General features: G+C 37.8%; 1 protein-coding gene and 1 long non-coding RNA gene across 4 annotated transcripts in view; one reads left to right on the forward strand and one right to left on the reverse strand.

Annotated features, from left to right (window-relative positions):
* The first annotated feature begins 792 nt into the window (after positions 1–792).
* Positions 793–13,574, forward strand: LOC134172109 (uncharacterized). 2 transcript variants are annotated; one of them, XR_009967831.1, is made up of 5 exons: positions 793–918; positions 2,664–2,780; positions 7,628–7,827; positions 9,286–9,411; positions 13,455–13,574. It is a non-coding gene; the product is annotated as an uncharacterized LOC134172109 (long non-coding RNA). The 2 variants fall into 2 exon arrangements; XR_009967832.1 differs by lacking the exons at positions 793–918; positions 2,664–2,780 and adding an exon at positions 5,256–5,324.
* SMC1B (structural maintenance of chromosomes 1B) overlaps positions 9,493–23,100 on the reverse strand; it is a 34,190-nt gene continuing 20,582 nt past the window's right edge. The window contains exons 16-25 of one of the 2 annotated variants that reach the window (XM_062634929.1): positions 22,030–22,171; positions 20,468–20,613; positions 19,155–19,308; positions 17,630–17,728; positions 16,756–16,912; positions 15,869–16,023; positions 13,530–13,681; positions 13,209–13,278; positions 10,902–11,012; positions 9,494–10,627 (exon numbers count right to left, since the gene is read on the reverse strand). In XM_062634929.1, coding sequence (XP_062490913.1) covers positions 10,523–10,627; positions 10,902–11,012; positions 13,209–13,278; positions 13,530–13,681; positions 15,869–16,023; positions 16,756–16,912; positions 17,630–17,728; positions 19,155–19,308; positions 20,468–20,613; positions 22,030–22,171 — 1,291 coding nt within the window. In that variant the 3' untranslated portion in view covers positions 9,494–10,522. Of the gene's footprint in view, positions 10,628–10,901; positions 11,013–13,208; positions 13,279–13,529; positions 13,682–15,868; positions 16,024–16,755; positions 16,913–17,629; positions 17,729–19,154; positions 19,309–20,467; positions 20,614–22,029; positions 22,172–23,100 lie in introns of both variants that reach the window. The other variant, XM_062634930.1, reaches the window with a different exon arrangement.

Below are 23,100 nucleotides of genomic sequence, written 5' to 3' on the forward strand. Positions count from 1 at the left end.
TCTCTCTCTCCCCTCCCCCCTTTTCTTTCTACTGTCTTTTCTTTGGTTTTGTTTTTCTTCTTTCCTCCATTACAGTTCTGCCTCTCCTTCAAAATGGCTTATCTCCATTTCACGCTGCTTCACACATTGTTGCTGTTCAGAACAGCAACAGAACAGGACCTTGTGACAGAGCTCCTTTGTTTTGTTGGGTTTTGGTTTGGATATTTTTTTGTCAGAGAGATGCAAAAGACAACTCCTTAGTTTTTCAGAGCAAACTCATATATTCAGACTTTGTTATAAACAGTTCAAACTAAATTCAAGGTCAGAAAGACTGCAGCTAACAGAGCTAATTTCCCACATCATTTAACCTTTTTAATATGTATTTTTCCATATTTGCCTATACAGAAATGAATACACTCTTGCTGATGCTAATGTTACTTGGATTTTATTTATAAAACCATTTTATTTGTATGAACTTTTATTATAGGAAAATGGATTTTTATTACAGGAAAAGGGGGCTTATATTAATTTACAATTATCATTTCAATAATAATTTAATAACTGTTAATTATTGGAATAATTTATTGTGGGGAAAAGCAAAAAAAGCCATGGTAAATGGATTGAACAGGTAGTATGCTCCCTTTTAGGGTTAAATACAATAATTTATAATCTGGCATTTTGTCCTGTGTTCTGTGTAGAGTAAAATCTGTTCCTGAAACCTTTTAAATCTTACTACTAAATATTATTTATTAAATAATATTTATTAATTATTAACTATTATACTATTAAATCTTATACTACTGTGCAAAAGAGACCTCAAAAAATTTCCTGAGAAGCTGTAACTTATCATCCCTTCCCTGTGTCACTGACAGCAGCAAGAAATTGTACACACGGAAGAATACTGACTGCAATTCTGATGGTGTGGGAGGTGGCCACAAGGTAATGCAGAACTTGCCTGTAGTTAAAGCTCTTGTAAGTAGGGAGAGGCCTTGTTGGTATCTGTCACTGAAGATGTGCTTGTCATTTGGCCGTTTTAAAACTAATCTCTCTCTAGAGTACACCTGCAGTTACATACCAAATCATTTTACAGATCATGTCACTCTACAGGGCTTATACACAAACAGTACTGGAAGTCAAAGGTTGCCCTTGAAAATTAATCTCCACATTAATCATAGGTAAACTCTAAGTGAACTGACACTAGCCTTTGAAAACATACTTTAAATTTCTGATAGTATCTTTGTTCTTCAAGACATTTTATAAATTATTCTGTTTACAAAGATGACAAATTAGTAAGATCCAGTCAGCTCCAAGGTAGAAAAAAATAATCACCTGTCAAGGAGTAACTAGAAGTTCCATTGTTCATGTAAAAGGAATTTTATCTCAATCAACAGTGGCAAATCAGCTTCCTGCTATGAAAAAAATGAAGACATGAGTTAGTATCTTTAAGATACCTTTCAGCAAGCTCAATAAACTTTCATTACAAGTTTTACTTGCTTTCTTTCAAACCAGCAGGTTCTGGCATAATGTAAACTAGGATTTACTTTATATTTACTTTATCATAACTTATTAAAAAGCAAGATGTGAAAAGTAAATCAACATCACATCTCAGTGCATAAAAGCACAGACTAATAAATCAGATGCGTTGCTCCTTCCAGCCAAAACCCACCAGCTGCATTTCTTATCCTGATTACATCACTTTGAGTAGTATTTCCAAAGTCTGCAAGAAAGCCCAAAATAAACAACCAAATTAACTTATTGTTTAGTATACTTAAGAGAAATATCTGAATTTTCTATAATGTGAAAGAGAAATCTCAGGTTGAATAAGTGGTAAGATTCTGTAATGATTATATTTTTGATTGTAGCAACAATACTTGCCTTTCTTTATTCCTTCTTGAAAGAAACTCCTTCCTATTTCAAAGCTTACAGGTTTCAACACACTGCAGCATCCTCTTCTCCCTGCCACTTTTGCTACCAAACTTTATGCTGCTTTTCTTGTAATGGTTTTTGCTTGTCTCTGTCATATATATTTCAAACAATGACAAGGAAATATAATAGAAAATAATGTTGTTACCTCTTGTTGTATGTTTGGAAAAGCATGGCAAACCTCCTTTTTGATTGTATTTTATATGGTTACTTTTGTACCTTATTTGATTGGCAAGTGATGACAATCTTTGTCCTTAGTGACTTTCCTAACCCCTCAGAAAAGAATCCAGAGCTTATGTAATTTATTATTGTTGGGGGCACTGTTGGGGTTTTAAAATAATGGTTATTGTAGTCTAAGGATATGGAAGAAGCAAGACTTCCAGGAAAAGGTAATAACATTTAGCAGAGGAATTGATTCAGACTGAGAAATGGAAAAGCTTTCAAGGGCCTTTCCTCACAAATATTTCCTCTTATACTACTTCTAAAATCTGTGTGAAACAAGGAAGGGTATTAGGTACTGTAAATCTACAGGATGAGTCTGACCTTGAGTCTCAGGCTCAGCAAAATATTTAGCAAGTCTTTGTGACTCCTATCTACAGCTGAAAAAATATTATGAGTATTCAGTAAATTATTTAGTAATATATTCTAATGTTATTACAACACAGTGTCAAACGGAATTCCAAGCTGGATTTCACACATAGTTACTGGGGCTTAACTAGAAGAATATCATCTGCTGCTCCTAAAACATCTTTGACCTTCAGGTTTACCGAACCCTGAACGAAATACCTCGCTGACTGACTGGCAGGAGCGAAGGGTGCAAGGCAAAGAGCTAAAAGCATTGCAGAGCCTCGCTAGCTCAACCAGACTTCGGGTCTCAGGTGAGTTACATTTTTTTTTATCTCCTTTCCCATTCTCTCTAATCCTATTCTCCATCTTCCTTATCACTATGAGTCTCCAAATCCTTATGAAGCGTTCTAAGGGACACTGCAATATATTAATGTAAGAAAATATGACAAAATGAGAAGAGATGTCTAGGGACTATTACATGGACAGTTCACAAGGACACAATGTTAATATACAAATTGGAAGTTCGTGAAGTCAGTTCAGCCAGCACAACTATTCCTGCCAAAATTAATAGCGAATATGGAGTAAAAACAGCGGGGTTTTGTTTTCTCTGCAAAACTGGCCATCCTCACCAAAACTCTTCCTGAAACTATACCATTATATCGATAAAACACTAACATTTAATGAACAAAAGAGAACAGTCAAATCTACCATTCAGGCATGCAAAACCTGTGAATCCTGATTGCATCCCAAAACAATTGAAGAAACTGACCAGAGAAAATAAGAAAATCTTTTAAGATCTATGTTTGGAAAGCTTAGAGATATGCAAAATCATATAAGGTTTTGGATTGGAAGGGACCTTAATATCATCTTGTTCCATCCCCTCTGCCATGGCAGTGACACCTTCCACTAGACCAGGTTACTCCAAGCCCTGTCCAACCTGGCCTTGAATGCTGCCAGGGATAGGTGCAGCCACAGCTTCTCTGGGCAACCTATTATGCCAGTAAGAACTTCAAGTCCTCAAAAGTCTCTAAGATGGTACCATGAGTAGTTTTGAAAACCCCAGTTAAGAGAATGGCGCATTTTCAACACAGTTTTGCAACTGGAATTTGGGTGTAAGCAATTAGAAGAGATTAAAAACTAACAACCCTCCTCCCCCTCCCCCCCCCAAAAAAAAAACCAACACCCAACCAACCCTCTCCCCCCCCCCCAAAAAAAAAAAACAAAAAAACAACAAAAAAACAACAAAAATCAACCAAAACAAAAAGACAAGCAGTTTGAAGTAGAAGAGAGCTTTGGCTATTGGCTCTCAAAAGTGAATTGCAAGTAAAGGGCTGCTCTGCTGTCACTGCGAGTCACACCGTTAGCCCCCGTTTACGCCTCTATAAATCCAGGCAACCAAGCCCAGCGTGCTGTATAGCCACAGAAGGTAGCTGCAGTCTCTTTTTGTTGCTTATTTATCTTTTCATGTGAGCTTTGTTCTGCTTTCTCCTTCCCTAATAATAATTTGTCATCTTGAATGCTGTCAGAAGCACTAACACCACTGATCTTCAAGTTTATGGGTTCCCTTTCTCCTGGAGCTGAGAAGAGGTTCTTCTATTCCATACAGACTCCCAGCGGGCTCATTTGTATGAGCAGATCAACGGGCGGGAACCGTTCCCGGGCGGACTCCAGCTTCGGGGCAGCTGTTTCCCAGCCGGCGGTAAAAGCTGTGGGGAGGGGATGCTCCCGCAGCGCCGGCAGCATCAGATCTGGGTTGCTGATACGGACCATCGGTGCCGCCGTCTGCTTCCAGAGATCGTCCGGAGTGGGACAGATGGGGGAAAGTGGTTTTACCTTTGCCTGGAGCTTTCTTCGTATTCAACTTTCTGGGGTGTCTCCTTGTATTGAACTGCCTGGGAAAACCGTTTTATTCAGTCAAAGCGCTACCTTGACGTTTCAGTCAGTGAAAAGAGCTGTTATTTCATGGGTAGATGCTTAAACAAAATTTTCTTGGCCAGGAAGAAACATATGCAATTAGAATTTGGTCTGAACCCCCCTGTGTTTGGAGTACAGACCCGGCTCCCATTCAGTGCCTCCAGGCATTCCTGGATTACAGTGGGGACAGAGCCTTGGGTACCATGGTCTTGTGCGAGGCATCCGTGCCCATAGCAGGGGGGTTGGAAGTAGATATCTTAAGGTCCTTTCCAACCCAAACCATTCTGTGATTCTACGATTTCCAGGCTGCCACAAGGAAAGGTTCTTTGAAAAGCTAGTGCACACACCTTTTGTTAGCCCAGTGTGCCTTAAAAGGAAACCAGTGTTGAACGCTGGTGCCCCAAACCTATTTTTCTAGGCATGATCACTGAAGAAGTGTTTATTGTACCTAATAAGGGAATATTCAAGACGTCACAGTTGCTCAGTATTCAAAGGCATGGAGATTCGAACTTGATCATTTGTAGCCATTTAGCCGTTACTAAATGATATTTGCTGCCACTTATTGGCACAGCTTCTGCTTCCAAAAAGCAAGTTCATAACTTTTCCATATATAATCTTGTTCTCTAGATTTTGAAGTATTTTGCTCTAGATAGGTTATTGTTCTGAATTTTGAAAGCGCTGACATTCTTCAGATGATGGTGGAGCATCTTTGTAGGATGCTATCGGTGAAGGAAGGGAACATGGAGAAGATGAGGAAAGATTTTTCTATTTGAGAAGACATGCTGGGTGCATCTGCAGAAGAGATCTGTTGTTTTCCTCAAAAAAAAAAAAACACATGCTGATGAACCTCTGCCATAGGGTGATTGTTTTGTTTCTCTCCAGTCTCCAACCATAGGCCTCTTGCTTCCAAACTAGCTTCTAGCATGTGAACCTGACAGTCGGTAAGTGGCCTTATAAACTGTAGGGTCTGGCAGAATGCTTATTTGAGGGATTAGGGTCTGGAGCCTGCAATGTCCACAACCACAAACTAAGATATGTTTCAAAGCCAAACAAAAAATACATCCTCATAAAAACTAATCCCAATAATTAATGTAATGAAACTTGGGGATTTCTAAGTAGCCAAACTTTGTAGCCAGGTTCTCGTGCCAAGATGCAGTCCTTCTTGTGCTTTAGACATAAGACAGTAGAGATGATACAGAAATAAAGTTTTATTTAAAATACTTGCAAATTAAAAACTCATGTGGTCAGGTGGAGCAGCCAGGTGGCTGCCACAGAGCCTCTCACCATCACGTGTTGCAGAAGTCTGTCTTCCACAAATGTGGTCAAATTAAAAATGAATTCAAGAAATGCATTAATTTGCTTAAAATTTTTAGTGAGTATGACAATTTTTATCTTGAATAAAGACACAAGTATTTCTCAGCTACATGGATAACCTTTTTTAAGGTAGAAGCATTAAGAATTAGGCTTGTTTTACTTAGGGCTCAGCAATGGATTCATCAGAATGATCAACAATTGAAAGTGAACAGAAATCCAGGTAACTTATGTTACAAAGGTTATACAAAAGTGACTCTTAACGAAAATCTGAAAATACAGTGGAAATACATCCCTGAAAATTGGATACGAGATGAACATCATGCTTGAAAACTTGAACTAATCCCAGAAATAAGTTTCTCAACTGAGTGCTTCATACTTGGTTAAGCACTTTGTAAACAAACAGTTTGTGCTGAATGTAGCAGGAGGGCATGGGGATTCTCAGCAATGTGTCCTGTGTAGGCATTAGCTAGCAACCTTATCTACATGTCTATTAATTGCTTTGGCTAAGGCCGTTTCATGTAAAACATTATGGTTTCAGCGGATTGTGAAATAAAAGGTGTTATTTCCATATTACATCCATATTACCAGATTAACAGGAATCAGAAATCTGTAAAGGTAGTTCTGCAAGTCAAGGGTGTTACTAAATCCTTGACTGTGTACAGTGTCATCACTGTATGATTTGAATGCATTTTCACTTATTTGCAAAGTAACCATAAAAGCCAGACTTTCTCAACAACAGTTGTTGTGCTAGCTTGTGTGGTGAATACTGACGTAGAACCAAATACACCTCGGAGAGTCATCTGTGGTCAGTAACACCTGAAGAGTGGGCAGGATGAACCCTTGATCAGAACAAGCACAAATGTTCTTATGGTTGTGTCTCCTAAAGTAAAAACAAATGAGAATAAATATTACTGCTTTTCCCAGAAAACCAGGAATTTGTTTCTTTTGAAGTACTGTAAATGTCTCTTTGAAACAGTTGTGCTTACTTTCCATCAGACATGTATTAGGTAAATGATTGGACAGTCCTGTTTTCAAAAATTCATTTGAAATGGTGTTTGGCAAGCCCAGCGGACTGACAATTAGTAATTGTCAAGTTACAGTTTTACATCTGCTGCTTAGAAAGTTTTGAGCTGAGAATTTCCATGGTTTTAAGTGGAATAAAAATTGTGCATTGTAGCCTTCTCTTTTTTAAAGCTGTAAATGTGTTGTGTATGTAAAGATTGAGAGTCACACACGTTGCTCTGTGGGCACTTCCACACTACTAAAACTGTTCCAGAAGCAGTTGCAAGTTTTCTCTGCCTGTGCTTCAAGCCACTTGGACCAAGCTCTTCATGAAGCCTCAACAGAGGTAACATTTGAATCTCTCAGGAATTACTTGTGTCATACCCACAACTCTCCTCTAGTTTTCTCTAAAATGAAGGGCTTTCTGTTCTCATCAGCTGAACGGCAGTTAGGCAGTTGGAGGTTGAACTCCTCAGGGCTCTGTCAGCACAAGGCTGCTTACAAGCTTCGATGCAGCTTCCCAAGCCATCAGAAGTGTTGTGTCACAGTTACAGAACTCATGTCATGATAACGTGCGTATTTTACACCTTTACCATGAGTATTTGTTTGCATTTGTCAGCATGTTGAGATCATACAGGGAGAAAAGGATGCAATAGTGATGTACCAGCAAGGACACGACATACATATACACAAGAGCTGACTTGTTTGAAGTGGGTTTCTATGGAAATAGTTTAAACATTGTTTAAATCCAAATAGTATGCTGCCAATTCTCTCAGCAAGCAGATAATGGATAGTCTCAATGCAGCAGAATTAAACCCAGTTAGTATGTAAGTATGTATCTGGATACAATTTCTAGTATGCAAGTTTTACCTAATTTGAACTACTCCAATCATTGAGCACATTAACTCTTAGGGTTTTTTTTGATGAGGTGGTGTTACTTCACCTACCACTGAATTGTCTCAGCCCTAAAATGATAAAATTACCAACCCAGTTGCCAGCACTGGTAATCATCTTGGATTTTCTAAGCTGCCTCTTACCTCAGTGTCTGCAAGCGAGCACCTTCAGGGCCATATTGTTTTGACACTGACACATTTGTATCTGGCAGTCCTGGAGGGTTGATTCAGTCAGGTATCTCTGCTTATGTTCCCCATGGATTTGATCTGTTATGCCTGCGGAGGTCACATCACACCACCAAAATGTGGACGTACAGGGAGTGGAAGTGGTGGGCCTGTCACGACCTTGCTATCTGAATCATGGTATGTCAACTCTTTACTCCCAGGTCACAGAAACAGCTTCTGCTTGTTCTCTAGTATGTATGTGTACAGAATGAAGAGCTTAGAAGTAAGGTGCATGCTTCTTTCTGGACTAATTACTGAGATGGGTCAAGTTTTTGTGGTGTGTGGGGTTTTGTCCCTTAAGTAGATAAAGACCTGAAGACATTATGCCAAGAAAAGTGATCTGACATACCACATGAACACTGTATTCCTCTCTCCTAAACCCATACTTGGCTTTTTATATGCGGTACAATTGCTAAGGATCTCAAGTATCAGTTCTCAAGGCTTGATCTGTTGGGTTTTTTTTAAAGGTAAAAATCAAAAGCAAGACCAGCCTGAATATAGACCACACTCATCCTTTCCCTTTGAGAGACTGTATTTATGCATACATTACTTCTGAAAGTTAAGTCTTTTAGTGGCAGCACTAAAAGACTCTCACCTCTACAATTTGCTTCTCTAGTCAACATGAATGTGTTTTTTTTGAGAAGTGATAGTCATGGTATTTTGGATGCTGATGGATCAGCTTGGAACACAAACTGTTGCTTCAAGTTGCAGCAAAATAAATCAGATGAGCTATTTATGACACTGATTACTGCAGTTATTTATGCCTATGTAACTCCTTATCCTGTGCCTGCAGTCAGATCCAGGGTAGGAAATCACATTCCCTTCTTTGGTGAGGGAAGCTTATGCCTAGCATTGGCAGTTCTGCTGTCCCTGCAGTCACTGCTGCACTGCAACTTGTACAATAGCTTCCCCTGACTCAAGTGCCACTTACTTGTATGCTGAAAAGTAGATGATGCGTAAGTAAAGGGGTTATTTTAATTCCTAACATGCACCATAAGAAGGTAGAAGTGCCTGGTTTTGGTTTCCTCCCCCATCAAAGAATCTTAGGGATGGGACTGCTTTGTAGCTACCTTAGGGTTTGAAATACAGTCAAAAGGGACACCTTGAAACTTGGCTGTTCCATTTACCTGTTAAATTAAAGAGTAACTTGTTCAAGGCCCCATTACTATTACCTGAGCACTGTGAAAGAGCTAACTTACAAAGTGGTATGTCAAACGATGTTTGCCAATTCTACTGGGGGTGGCTCTTTAAAAATAAGTATAAATGGAAGACATTTAGTAAAAAAAACCCACTTGTTGACCATTTCTTGTCCTGTGTAATGATGGTGATAGGACATTTCTGATGATGGCATTCACTCCCTTAATAAAATACTTAAAGCTAAACAGACCACTGCTGTATAGTACCTAAAAGATGTACCTTTCACCATTCTTCAGACCATTCAATTCTTTGCTGTATTTTCCTATTTCAGCAAATAGTTAAATAAGCAAAAACCAACCCAAACTTCAGTATTTGAAATACAGCATCTGATGTAGCTCGAAGAGCTCTGAAATATCACCAGAGGCTGCTCTTCTGTTCATCCTTCCGACTACTATAAGTATTTCCACATCTGTCAATGGAGCCTGAATTAAGGGACTGATGCTAATTCATGACTTACAGAGTAAATTATTTTATTTAATAGACTATGGCAGTAACATTACTATTTGACATACATCTGTCTACAATATAAGTTGGCACACTTACATTGTTGAAACATTCCCAGAGGAACCTGTTATTACTGCTCACATCATTCCTTTCCATGCAGCAACCCCACCTGACCAGACACCAGTTGTGTGCAACAAGCACAGTATCAGGGGTACATTACAAAGTAGATGTCCGCTGTACTGCTTACACAAGGAAGCTAGTATATGAACATAAGATCTAATTATGAACAACCATAAACCAAATGAAGCTCTTCAGCATACACTGAGGTGAAACATAAGCCAGATGAAGTGATTCAGCCTCTCTCAGTGTTCCATAACCAACTTCATTAACTTGGCTCCCTGGATGAAGCATGGCCATCAAAATAAACTGGGCTTCACTGGGATAACTAGGTAATAACAGTCTTAACTGCAAACCAACAGACTTTTTTCTAAGGCTGTTTTATTTCTTCCACTTTTGGGTGGGGTGAAATACCTCACAGGTGAAATATCTCCAGGTTGCATAATGCTTATAGAGACGTATCGTGTGCTTTTGTAAAGTAACTAGTATTTTCATAAGGTTGCAGCGGAAGACTGAAGTCTTACTGGCCAGCACAGGAATCACCTGAGACAACGGGCAGATTCCAGTAACTTGTTTTAAGAAACAGAAAATAATCCTATATGAAGGCAGATGGATGGAGCTGCAGTATAGAAGAGCCAGACTGCAAAAGGTCTTGACCAGTGGTAGTGCGCGTCTAAGCAGTGCACTGGGGATACGGCTAAGCAGGTTACTGTTCATGAGAAAAGCGAGAGGCTTACCTGCACTTCAGGAACAACATCTGGCACTCTCTTGTTAACAGAACTGTATCAATGAATAACAGTTACTTCAACATTCTAGAAAACTGCTTCATTTGAAAGGGAAACATTTGTCTAACAACCTCTAATGGCCACATGCAGATTCAGCTTTATAACAGGCACCTGTAAACACAGTTGCCGCTGTTGTCACCTGGCCCTGCAATCATCCACACCTTATTCTGAACTGCGTTTGTGCGTCTCTGTTCTTTCCTGGTCATCAGTGTCTGAATACTCTGTAAGATCCAAAGTCAGGACTCGACTGAACATAATGTCATCACGCTAAAAGAAGGAAAGATTATACAATTGAAAACACTTCTGTCATTTGAAATAAGCATTTCATAAATTACTGTGAGATGCAATAACAAGCTTGAGTTACCAAAATGATCTTTTCATCAAGCCAGCACCTGCACTTACTTCTGAACATAGGGTAGTTCAAATCCAGCAACACAATTACATACATGATTCACTGGAGTAACACTTAAAGTGTAAATCAGTACTTCAACAAACCCCAGTGTGTACTATTTAACAAAAGTTGGTAATAATTAATTGTTACCTCTGGACACACTCCAATCAATGCGTCTGCTTTGGAATAAAACTCTTCCTTTAGAGAAATAACTATCATTTGTAACTGCTCATGTGCCTGCTCTCTAATGAAACTTGATACCTTTGGGAAGAAGCCAAATATTAGTTAGCTCTGGCAGACTTAAACCATGCTGTAATGAGGGAATGATGAGGGAAGAACTAAACTACATTAGCTCCAGAATTCAGTAACTCAGTTAGGAAGCATGGATAAAATGAGAAATAAAATAGTCTTACGACAGACACTTTGCATGTTCCTAAGACAACCCCTCACATTTGCTTTGTGAAAATGCTCAAGAAAATAATCATTCACTCCAATGAGTAAAGGTACAGAAAAAGGCCAGTGTCAATGCAAAATATTGCACTTCACAGAACAACAAAGAAAGGTGGAAATTCCCAAACAGGAAAAAAAAGCGTGAAAACATTGTTACTGGCAGTATACTAAGGTCCTCAAAATGTATTAGTTCACTGCAGAAAGCATCATTTTTTATAATTACCAGCAAAATAAAGGACAAACATGAACTGATAAATTGGTGACTGAGTAAGGCAGTGTCCCACAATATAAATTAAATGCTGAATGAAGGAAAACCTGTACATTTTTAATGCAACTTTTGCCTGCACTGTTTTATTGATGTGATATAGAAGTCATCTTCTTAATGGAAGCACTGTCTTTAGGGAGTTACATGATTCACATTCATTTTACAGTGCAATTACAAGTAAATTATTGGAGATCTACTTCAACATAAACAGTAAGAATGGGCAGAAAAAGACTTGGGAAGTTGTGAATGCCCCATCCCTGGCAGTGTTCAGGACCAGGCTGGATGGGGCTTTGAGCCACCTGTGGTGGGGGGCTGGAACTGGATGATCTTCAAGGTCCTTTCCAACCCAAACCATTCTGTGATTCTGTGATTCAGAAAACCTGGATACCAGTGAGTACTAGCAACATATATACCATGCATCCTTTTTGCTCACTTGAAGTATTTAATTCCTCTGTCTGAAGGCTGTGGTACTTTCCACTAACAACTGTATCTCAGAGATAAGGAACAAGATATGAAAGACTCTGGGTGCAGGGAAAAATTAATTATACCTGCAGATCACGGCAATTTTGCTTTTGCTCATTCCGCAATTTAAAACACTTTTCACACATGCTCAAATAATAATGTGACTCTCCTTATAAGAATCCCTAGATAAACATTGAAGCCAATTCAAGGAATTTTTTAGGAAACAGATGTTCTGTCAACGTCTTCCGGCATTTCAAGGGCAGCTGCTCTCCAAGCACATTACACATTACCACCTGTATCGCACGCTGTTGATGGGAAAAGAGCAGCTCTGTTTGTCATTCTGCCCCAGTCCCTCTGCACTGCACCTGGCCAGGGCAGAGCAGGCAGGCAGAGGACTGCAGAAGGGCAGTAATCCAAGCACCACCCAGGGTGGTGCAGCTGGTGTGCTGCAGCTTCATGGCAGACGAGCGGCTCTAGCCAGGATGATCACAGAACAGGCAAAAGCACAATTCAACTTGAAAGCAGGAAGCAGATTAGCTGGGCCCCAAGGACTCAATGAAAGGCCTAATACAGACAGTACTAAGGCAATTTCAGGGTTAACCCTGATATGTAATATAATCCAAGCTTAACTGCTTTTGGCCATGAAGTATTATTTATAGATGATACTTTCCTAAATATACATTAGACCAGAACTTAAAATACTTAAAACTTCTGCATTGATGTTCTTTATTTTCTTGGATATACATCTTATAAACATACAACTTGCCAATGTACTGTTTCTATTCTATCATAATGCTTTGTTGCAGTGAATAGTTGTTAGCAAAAAGGGGAAGAGAAATTAAGAGGAGGACAGAAAGGTATTTTAATCAAGCAAGAATTCATGTGGCCAAACCAATGGGAATGATAGCCTCCCATTGGTTTTAATGTGTAGTTGGCCAATTAGATAAGAGCAATACTCCAGTGATAGAATGACTCGATTCCAACAGGCACATGCACTCTTTAATACTTCTTAGAGGTAAGGGAACTCAAAGGCCTTAAAAATTCCAACTGAACCAACCCACCAGCACTTCACCAGTGACCTTCCTGTCAGACTGTATCACACATGGCACAGCATGGCATGCCTTCATGGATTTAAATAAACTCAGTATATTTTAAAACAGGTTAAGACAGCGTAACCAATCTCTTTATACCAACAACCTATAATGAAAAGTAGCCATCCTTATACAAAAAGATAGCACTATATTGTTGATAGAAAGATAAAGTGAAAGGGACCAACTTACTTTATCGATGTTTGTGTTATCCAGGGCAGCATCTATCTCATCTAAAATAAAGAAAGGTGCTGGCCGAAAACTGTAGAAAACAAGATAGTAGTTTGCATTTAGATGCAAAAACGTTAATGAACATTCTAAGTACTTTACAGATTTCTCTTACTTTATCATAACATTTTGGTAAGAAGTAATGACAAGTAAAGAATAAGGACTTTAATAATGTCTGACTACGCTATTAGCAGATTCTTTTCCCAACAGGTTTGTAAGTATAACACTATCTTCCTGCCACTTACTTAGCCACATACCTGGGTAAGAGCCTAGTATTACTTTTACCTGTGTATAGCAAACACAAGGGCCAGGGCTGCCACAGATTTTTCACCTCCTGACAAACTGTCCATTGGCATAAAGCGTTTTCCTGGAGCCACACAGTTAAAGCCAATGCCTTCCAGGTAAGGCTCCTCAGGATTTTCAGGACTAAGGAATGCCTGGAAACACAGATATTTCATTATTAACAGTGACAGCTATACAATTATCAAGATGGGTATTTTTTAGGTTTAAATACTGATTGAGGTAGTGTTGGAACTACCAGTACTACAGTAGGAAACCCCTGTTCATCTATACTGGAGAGCAGCATTATAAAATTCCCCAGTGAATATGCCTTTTTCAATGAACCATGAGCCAGGAGGCTGATTAACAAGACCACCTTGGGAGCAATTCCATGTATCTGTTATTTACAAACTCTCAACCACTAAATAAGCTCAATTTTACTACCTTTCATATAAATGCTTTAATTTTTTAATTACTAAAAATTTAGACTTCCAAAAGAGTTTTCTTTTTTGTTTGGAAGTAAATCTACTTCCAAAATTACACTTTTTTTTTGTGAAAATTAGTTTTACAAAATCTTCCTTTGAGGTGGAGAAAGATTTTAATATAGGTAGGCTTTCTCTCCTCTTTGTATCCTTGTTCCCAGGTTCAAAAACTAAAAGCATTATCTTAAAGGAATGGCCATTTTTATGAAACCATTAAAAAGAATGATGGATAAGTCTGTTGTTACATGGTTTATGTTTCCCATTTAACAGAAGAAACGAGAATAATTCAGTCTCTTCCCTTCTGCACAAGCGGATACAGATAAAATTTCCGTAAGAGACACTCATTTCAAATGACTCTTCTCATATTTACAGTGGAAGAAAAACAAACAAAAAAACCCCACACCACTACACATACTTCAATTTGAAACAATTTCTGTGGTAAAAAGTGGTGGAAGCAAGATACAGTGCTTGCAGGATCTTTGTTTTGTTTGATGTACACTTATATTCCCCTCTTTCTCTGCTGAGAGAATGCCTATCATTGAAATAACACTGCTTTTCAGACTGTAAGCATGTCAAATATTTTGCAACACATCTCCCAGTTCTGTGCCACTGCATCTATCTATGCAATGGAAGTTTTCAGATGTATGGACACTACTAGCAAAAAATCATTTTATAGCTTACTAGGGTACATATATTTTTGCTCATCAAGATATGAAAGACATTTCTCTCTTCACAGAAGCGGAATGGAAGAGAACTGGTGTCGAACCCAGGACTGAATCTGTCTATGAGCACTTTCTCAGGCTGTAGTTTCTTTTGAATTATGCCTAGCACACAATGTGCTGATGAAATAAATTCTACTGAGCAATATATTCAGTGCATGAATGCTCTAAGTCCAGAATCTCTGGAAGTTAAATTAATTGATCAAAGCTTCTCTTTTGTAGACTGGACAGTAAATCATTATTAATAAATGTTATTAATATATTAAGAAATATTAAAGGCAATTTCCTGTTAATAGTTGTTAAGGTTCCTTAAAAAGCATCTGTTCAAGCTGCAACCTAGGCCACCTCCTCTGATGGCAAAACTCAGAGCTAATCCTTTCTTTATCTAACCAGAGCATACAGAGCAATCACTTCTCTCCCAGCTCAATCAGATCAGCTTCCTTCAGGTGCTATGTTTGTATCTAGTAGGCAGTTTTAGCTTCCCAGCTAATCACAGGATAATCTCTTGACCACGTTGCCACTATGGCTCAACTCAAGGCACAGCATCCCAAACCTCAGAAAGCAAGCACCCAACTAATTATTTTTGGCAATGCATCTGGAAAATACTCATTGTTTCAGAGTCATGCAAAGTCAAGATCTGACTGGTGTTCAGTCCAGGGGAGAAGGTATGTGCCCAGTAATCAAGAAGAAGGAAATGCTTTATTATCCTGTCCAACCTACATGCAGAAAGGATATACTTAAAGATACTTAAGATGTTCATTGAGTATCTGACTTTGACAGGAGAACACAAAATCTCGTTTAAGACAGAAAAGAGCTCAAGCCTGAGTTTTTAAACATTCAACCACCTACATGATTTGATGTAACCAAAACATTTGGGAGTTTCCTCTTTATTTCCAGCAGTAATACTGGAACAGTTCCAAAGATTAAAAAGTTGTGAATGCTTTATCTTTTTTAACTATTTAAGTAGGGTATAAGGAGCTGCAAATGCAGCTATTACTTCTCTGACCCTAAAATTCTAAGTCTGTATTTGGGTAATTTTCTTCTTCAGGACTGAAAATGTCACTGGAAACCAAAAGTGTTGCTAATTCTCTTATTCTAGATAGCAAAACATCAAGTCGGCTTTGAAGCCAAGCCCATGACACACCTGAGCACTACTGTTCCTACAAAGTTTCTTGTAGATCTGGTCGATAGCTACAGAGGCATGCTCGAAGCACCGGCTGAACAGCTCGTATCTCCTTCTTTTCACTTGTTCAAATTCTTGCTTGCATGTTCTAGCTTCCTTCCTGCTGGTCTCAAAAGCTATGAAAAAGGATGACTGAAATTACTCCACAGTAAGCCTCTGAGCAAATACACAGAAGGAATATATGTTGTGTACCATAATAAGCATCAAGGAAAATACTTATTGAAGAAAAAGATTCTAATGCAGATACAAGGAATATACCAACATTCTGAATTTCCTTCTAGATTTCAAATGGAGGCCCCAAAAACTGAACAGCTGGGATGTATTAAATCTGCTTTATGTCTGGAGCAATGAATAAAATTCTTCTCCCAATTCCTTCTGTAAGCTGGGCACCCTTAAGCAGCACCAGCATTTGCTTTTTGCAGCTTTAGAACTCCTTGGTTTTCTTAATATGTAATGTCTGCAGTGCTCTTTTAGGGAAACAGTAACTGCAGCAATGCTCATATCTGACTTCTGGACAACATGTATGTGTTCCTTCAATGATTTAAGAAAAAAAAATAATAATTTTATGATTAAAGTGAGTACTATTTAGAAAATAAGTAAAAATATTTTATGTCATTTAGCAAACAAAATACCTTTCCAATCATTCAAACCGTATTTCAATAAACTACTGCAGTGTTAAGAGTATGTTAATAAACAGTTTACGTATAATGACAACTGAGGATGAACACTTGAGCATAAAAGGTATCTTACTACCTGAAAGAAGCAAAGGCAGCAGGACCAACCCCGGAAAGAGGAATTTCAGTTAGAGTAAAAACTCTCATGGGTTAATAAGAAAGACTCAGCATTACCATATATTGATTCTTGGAACTTGTCCCGAGCTATCTGTAATTTCTCTACTGCTCTCAGGTTTGGAGCAGCTGTCTTCATTAAAGTACTCTCTTTAGATTTTATTTCTTGTTGCATCTGGTTCAGATGATCCTGTATATCTTTATCAGTTTCTAGGTCCTAATGGAAAAAAGTAAAAACACCAAAGCAGTAAAATCTGCTTTTACTCCAAGAAGTTTCAACATACACAGCAAGCACCCATGGTTTCTGGAAGAATTCCCCCTCCCACTCAATAGCTTTAACTAAAAAACACAATAAGCATGAAACTCCACTCTGAGCCTTAGTTCTCAGAATAAATTTACAAGGTCTTAAGTATTGTTCCACAAAGACCTTTAGAAACAGACACAAATTCCCTTCAGCCTAGAAGTCTAGGTTAAAATATAACACAGGAGGAGGATTAGCTGGCTTCACTACTTTATTTGTGAAGAAAACGTCTTGATTAATTCATTGCAAATCTGTCTTCAAACAAGTTCCAGTGGTAACAGATTCTTCCCTTGCTCTGTAACCAGCCTCTGACACAAATAGAGTCTTGCAACTTAATGCAGAAGGAGGAAGAAAAAAAAATCAGTTATATTTACTTTTTATCATTCTATTTTTTATGGTTTAGAAAAGCTTTAAATTAAATTTAGTTATATGGGAAATTGATCTATCCAGAAATCCCATACAGTTAGTACTATGTATGATTGCAAAAGCAAAATGCAAATACACAGGCACTTAAGCTTAACAGTGGTTTTAGTAACAGTGATTTAGAGACTAGGTTGAAGAATAAATAATTTCAACAAATAAAGTATTTTAAATAAAAACTTAATCTCTAATAACTTCAAACAAAGAGACTACCTTCAGGTCTTCTGCTAGGCTGCTGTAGTCGATCTGAATTGCCTCTTCCCTTTCATAGATACTGGATGTAGTCTGAGTGTCTTCTGTTTCAGGTCCCAGCTATAAATAGGAAGGACATTCCAGTTGATAAATATGACAAATATAAATTTAATTTTAATATAATAATATATATATAATAAATATAATTTTAAACCATTAAAGCAATACATTAAAAGGATATAAAACAAAGAGACAGTGGTAACATAGTATGAGGTAAACTTACTCCATAGCTCCTCCCCTAGCCAAAATTGAATTAACAGCAGAGTCTAATTAAAAACCATACCTTTGAAATGAAGATGAAAACATCTGCTAATTTATTTCAGTCTGAAGCTTAGAGGAATGCAGCAGTAATTTATTTATAATACATTTATAACAATGTGCATACTTTAAATCTTCTGATTGGAAAGGTTTCCATTTCCATGATAATTCAAGCCCCTTTAAGTAAAGCCTCTGAAATGTGTAAGTCAAGTCTGAGTTGGCTTTAGAAGCAATGAGTAGCATCAATTCTGTACAGCATAAGCAGAATATCTCCTGGACACTGTACACCTGGATTTCAAGCAACTGCTTTCCGCTGAATGGAACACGTGCTGCCTGTTGTAGTCAGTCCCTTTCCCCACCAAGACTCTTTCTCAGAACCAGATCTCAGTGGTTTTCTCAGGGATATTCATTAGGAATCTAAGCTGTTATTCCTACTGCCCATCTCCTCAGTTTCATCTCTTCCTTACTGATTAACATCAAGAGCTCAGCTGTCTACATACTCTGATGATTGGCAGTCCTTTCCCTTCAGAGACTGCCCATCTCTGCATTCATTTTGTCTTCTGACCCACTCATTCACACCTATCCTCCAGAAAAGCTACTTTTCTAAGGAGTGGTATCAGCAAGACTCCTTTCAAATTCACAGGCTAGCTACAAGTCCTTCAAAACCCCTAGCTATTTTATTTTGAAACAATGGCGAAAGTTTAACTTCCTCTCATAGAAGATATGCTGGAAAAAGCGGGAAGACTGAGAAAAATAATGAGGGTCAATCCCTTGATGGCAGAGCATTTCTATTTAAGCCTACCCCCAGTTGCTGTGAATATTTGTATCTACTGAAGACAAAAGGACAATTTTAGACAGCATTTATATTATGGATGATTAACCAAAGATTATGCCAATTCATGTACACACCATATTTATTTACATTTCTGAAGTGACCCCTGTGTGTCCCTTTACATTTAGTAAATGAAGTATTTATCTCAAATACTCCTTCATACTGATTTTCTTTTACCACAGCAATTTTACATATTTCACAGGAACACATTTCAAGCAAAAGTAAAAAATACTTGCAACGATATTTCTGTCTACAAAAATAAATAAAAAAAAATCCTTGAAAATAATATTACTGTCCAAGATAAACAGGCCTGTAAGGAAAAACTAAGTATCTCTAAATTCAAGACTGAATAATTGCTCGTCCATGATATACATCTTTTATAAACATTTTATGTACCTCAACTTCACTGATGTCATCCAGTAATCCAGATAGGAACTTTATTTTCAAGTCCTGCACCTTGCATTCGAGAAGCATATTATGTCGTCTCAATCTTTTCTCTTCCAGAGCAGTTTCTATAGTTGTAGCTTCTTTTTGTAATTTTGTAGCTTCTCTACACAGACAAAAGATACAGAACAATTAAAGAGCAGAAGCCACTAACATCCACAGCCATACAGCATGAGAAACAGTTACCGAGTTTCCTCTATAATCCCATCAAACATAAAGGAAAACTGTACTTAACTTCCTCCAATCCCTTCATTCTCCAAAATCACTCAAGAGACACCTTGGAACCACAAGCTATTCCAGCAGGCAAAGTTAACACTCTGCTGTTCTGTATTAGCTTTCACTATTGCAAGCACAGACTTAGTTTCAGCATATTGCCAAGTTCTCACTACAGCATGTTCAAATATCCACCCTTCCTAATTGCAAATTAACTCTCTTTTGTTCAGCTCTGCAGAATATGCATGGAAATTTGACCCTTTGGAAATTTAATCAAGTATCTTTTATCATTACCCTGTTTGAAATACATGACTCTTTGCAATGAATACCTTTGATAGCATCAAGTTGCTAAGTAAGGCAGAGACACAACTGCCTTATTTTGTAAAAATTACACACTATAAAATTACTAGGCACATAATCTGAAAGCTTGTGTAAAATTCCAGAAGTTTCCCTAGCCATACTGTGCCAACATGTCTGTCTTTAAACACAGGCTCCTGATTAAGAGACATGAAACACATCAATAATAAAGCACTTGGTTTAGAAAAACAGGAAGGACAAAACAGTGACCTAAAATTAGTATTAGTTTAAGGTATCCAACACTTGAAAGGCCTGGAGAAAATGAGAATGCTGAAATTGGACCAAAAAAAAAAGATAATTTCTCAATAACTGAACCAATCGTACTACTCAAAGAAAAATATGAAACTACCAGTAAACTTAATATGCCCCCCCCCCCCCAAGTTGTAAGCTACTTATTGGAAGTCACTACGTATTTATCAGAAATCACAACAAGACCTACCATGAGGTAGATAATAATGTTCTTCTATACAGTTTATGGAATGGTTCTCATTAAATAATCTCATTCACAACACTTTTGGGAACCAAATGCTGAATTGGAAACTCTCTTTAACTAATGCATACTGTAAATGCAAATTACCATGTCTCTAATTAATCTTTCATAAGAAAACAGAACAAGAGAAATTAAAACATCTGATCACTACAACTCTTCTAAATATTACATTTATCATTTTCCTAGGAGCAGAATTAGCAATTACCTATTAAGAGTTAATAATGTCTTTCTGAACTCTTCAACTTCATTTTGGGCTTTTGTAACCTCGGATTTATGAGCACTTAATCTATCCTTAAACTGTTGCCACTCCTCCACAATTTCATTCACTTTTTTTAGAAGCTTTTCCTCATCCTGCATAGAAATATTTACAATTTTAACCTTTCACCAAAAATCTTGATACGGAGCTTTGATTATACAGAAAGAAAGAGTTAAAGTTCAAACCTGTTAAAATACATTCAAATGTGTTACAACACAAAATCTGAAAGGTCTGGGAAAACTGCCCGTCTTATACATAGGAATATCCAGATGTTTTGCATACACAGGGACAGCCAGCTCCGGATTTGTGGCTGTACTAGAGTAAACTATGCAGCCATCAAACAAAGCACGGATCCTGAAATCTGTAGGCTACTCCTTTTTTCTTAGTCCCTTATCCCTGCAAGAAGGATCCCACCTGCCATACATTTACAAAGTATTCAGCAACACCTAAGGTAACCTGAAATCTGAAATCGTTTAAAAAGTATTGTTCATTAAAGAGAAATCACGAGGCAACCTGAAGAAAACAATCTCTGGAGGTACTCTAGAAGGGTCTTCCCCTATATAACGCAAATTGCTAAATAGCTAGAAATTAGGTGCTAGACTATGGTAAATCTAATGCCACATGCATGAAGACATGGTCCTAGAGACTATGAGACTAGCTAAGAGGCTAGTATTATGGCAATCTAAACAAGACTTCACTGCTCTTGCAGTATCCGAAGTACCTTCAGAATTTAATACCAATAATCCTTCTCCAGGACAAAACCATCTGAATTTGTTCAAAGTCATATTTCAGAAGAATTATGCACACAGGCATGAAGTCAGACATGTTTCTGTACATGACTAAAGGTCTATTGTTTTTCCTCAGTATCAGAAATACGTATCTTCTAATGTTAAAAAATACAGCGTTCAAATGATGCATGTGGGTTTTTTTGCCCACTTTGGGGGAGTTTCACATTTCACTTTTGTTCTTTATGAAAGCACTATTACTTATCTTTTCTCCCTCACTTTCCAGTGCACCACAAGCAACATCAACATAACAAAAAATTACTTACAAGTAAAGAACGCTATAAGGAGGAATCCATACAAATTACTTTAACTAAAAATCTAAATTAGTTTTCACAGATTTATTTTAAGTCTATTAAGGCTGTGAAGTACTTCACATCTATAAAGGCTGTGAAGTACCTTAAAAGATGCAAAGCACTGGACTTGTTTACTATTACTCCTAGAATCTTCTAAAGAATCTCAGCCACTGCTGCTAGTCATATGGTATGTTTTCATATAAACTAAGCACAGGATAACACTACATACTAGTAATTTGTAAGTCCCCTAATATGACAGGTAATCCAAGGTTAAAATGACAATATGCAACTGCATTTTTTCTAAATTTACAAAGTCAGTACTAAATTAAACCTTAGAAAAATTACTCAATAGCATTAACTATGTTTATTCAAGATTATTAATTCAATGCACTCTTTCCTCAGTTCCAGGTAGAGAGATGTCTGTTACAGTTACCTTCTGTAGCCTGGTAATCTCGGCTTCATCTTTATGAACAGTCTCCCTCAACTTGCTGACAGTGTTTGTTAACTTTTGTAGATGATCACGATTATATTCCAGCTGAATATTTAGTCGTGTCTTCTGATTTTCAAATTCCAGTCTAGTCAAAGTACATTATTTCAAAACAGGCTGACAACTAAGTCTATTTAAAGTTATTATAAGACAGATTTTCATTTTGACTATTTAGATAGCATTTTTATATCTTCTATATGAACACAAAAATTTGCATGCATCTGCATCATTGATTCCACTACACCACATCCTGTGGATATACTGAAAGCTACAAAAATACAGTGGTAACAGTTTAAAAAAAAATACAACATACAGTGTGGCCACGTTTAATATGGAAAGTGACACTAAAAGTTCAAGTATCTCAGCATGAATGATATACCTGTAAATAATGTAGATATGAACTGGGCAAAAGCTACACTGATGCTGCGTATTTACCCAATGCCTGTGCTCCCTGTTCAGCCACTGCAAGCTTCCTGGTCAGCTGGCATGTATGTTTATCTGAGTATTGGAAAAAAACTATCTCAAGTTAATAGATGGCAATTAAGAAGCATGAGACCAGAGTTTTTCAGGCCATGTTGAGCCTTGCTTGTTATCTCTCAATGGAGATCTGTATTTGCTTATAGGGGTACAACAGCAGAAACTTCTTCATGTCTTGCTATGAGAAAGGACTGAAGGAAGCAGCTATTTACAGAAAGGTCTCCTCTCAGCTGTTACTGTCTGCCTCTGAGCTTACCAAATGATTAACTACTGGTGCTGCATCTGCTGTTCGAGCAAAAGGGCTGGCCCAACACCAGCTCCAGGCTCTTTAAACCTGGACAAGAAGGCAACACCATAGCAGAGGCTTACAGGTCTAATGTTGGCAAGGCAGGGCAGCAGCAAGGCCAATGCAGCATAGCATAAGGGCATGTAGTGATAGAACAAGAAGAATAGTTTTAAACTGAAAGAGGGTAGACTTAGATTAGACATTAGGAAAAAATTCTTCACTGTGAGAGTGGTGAGGCACTGGCACAGGTTGCC

Source organism: Pezoporus occidentalis, unplaced genomic scaffold (assembly GCF_034315485.1).
Source record: "Pezoporus occidentalis ecotype Australia unplaced genomic scaffold, CSIRO_AGI_Poc_V1 ctg44, whole genome shotgun sequence".
Taxonomy (NCBI): Eukaryota; Metazoa; Chordata; class Aves; order Psittaciformes; family Psittacidae; genus Pezoporus; species Pezoporus occidentalis.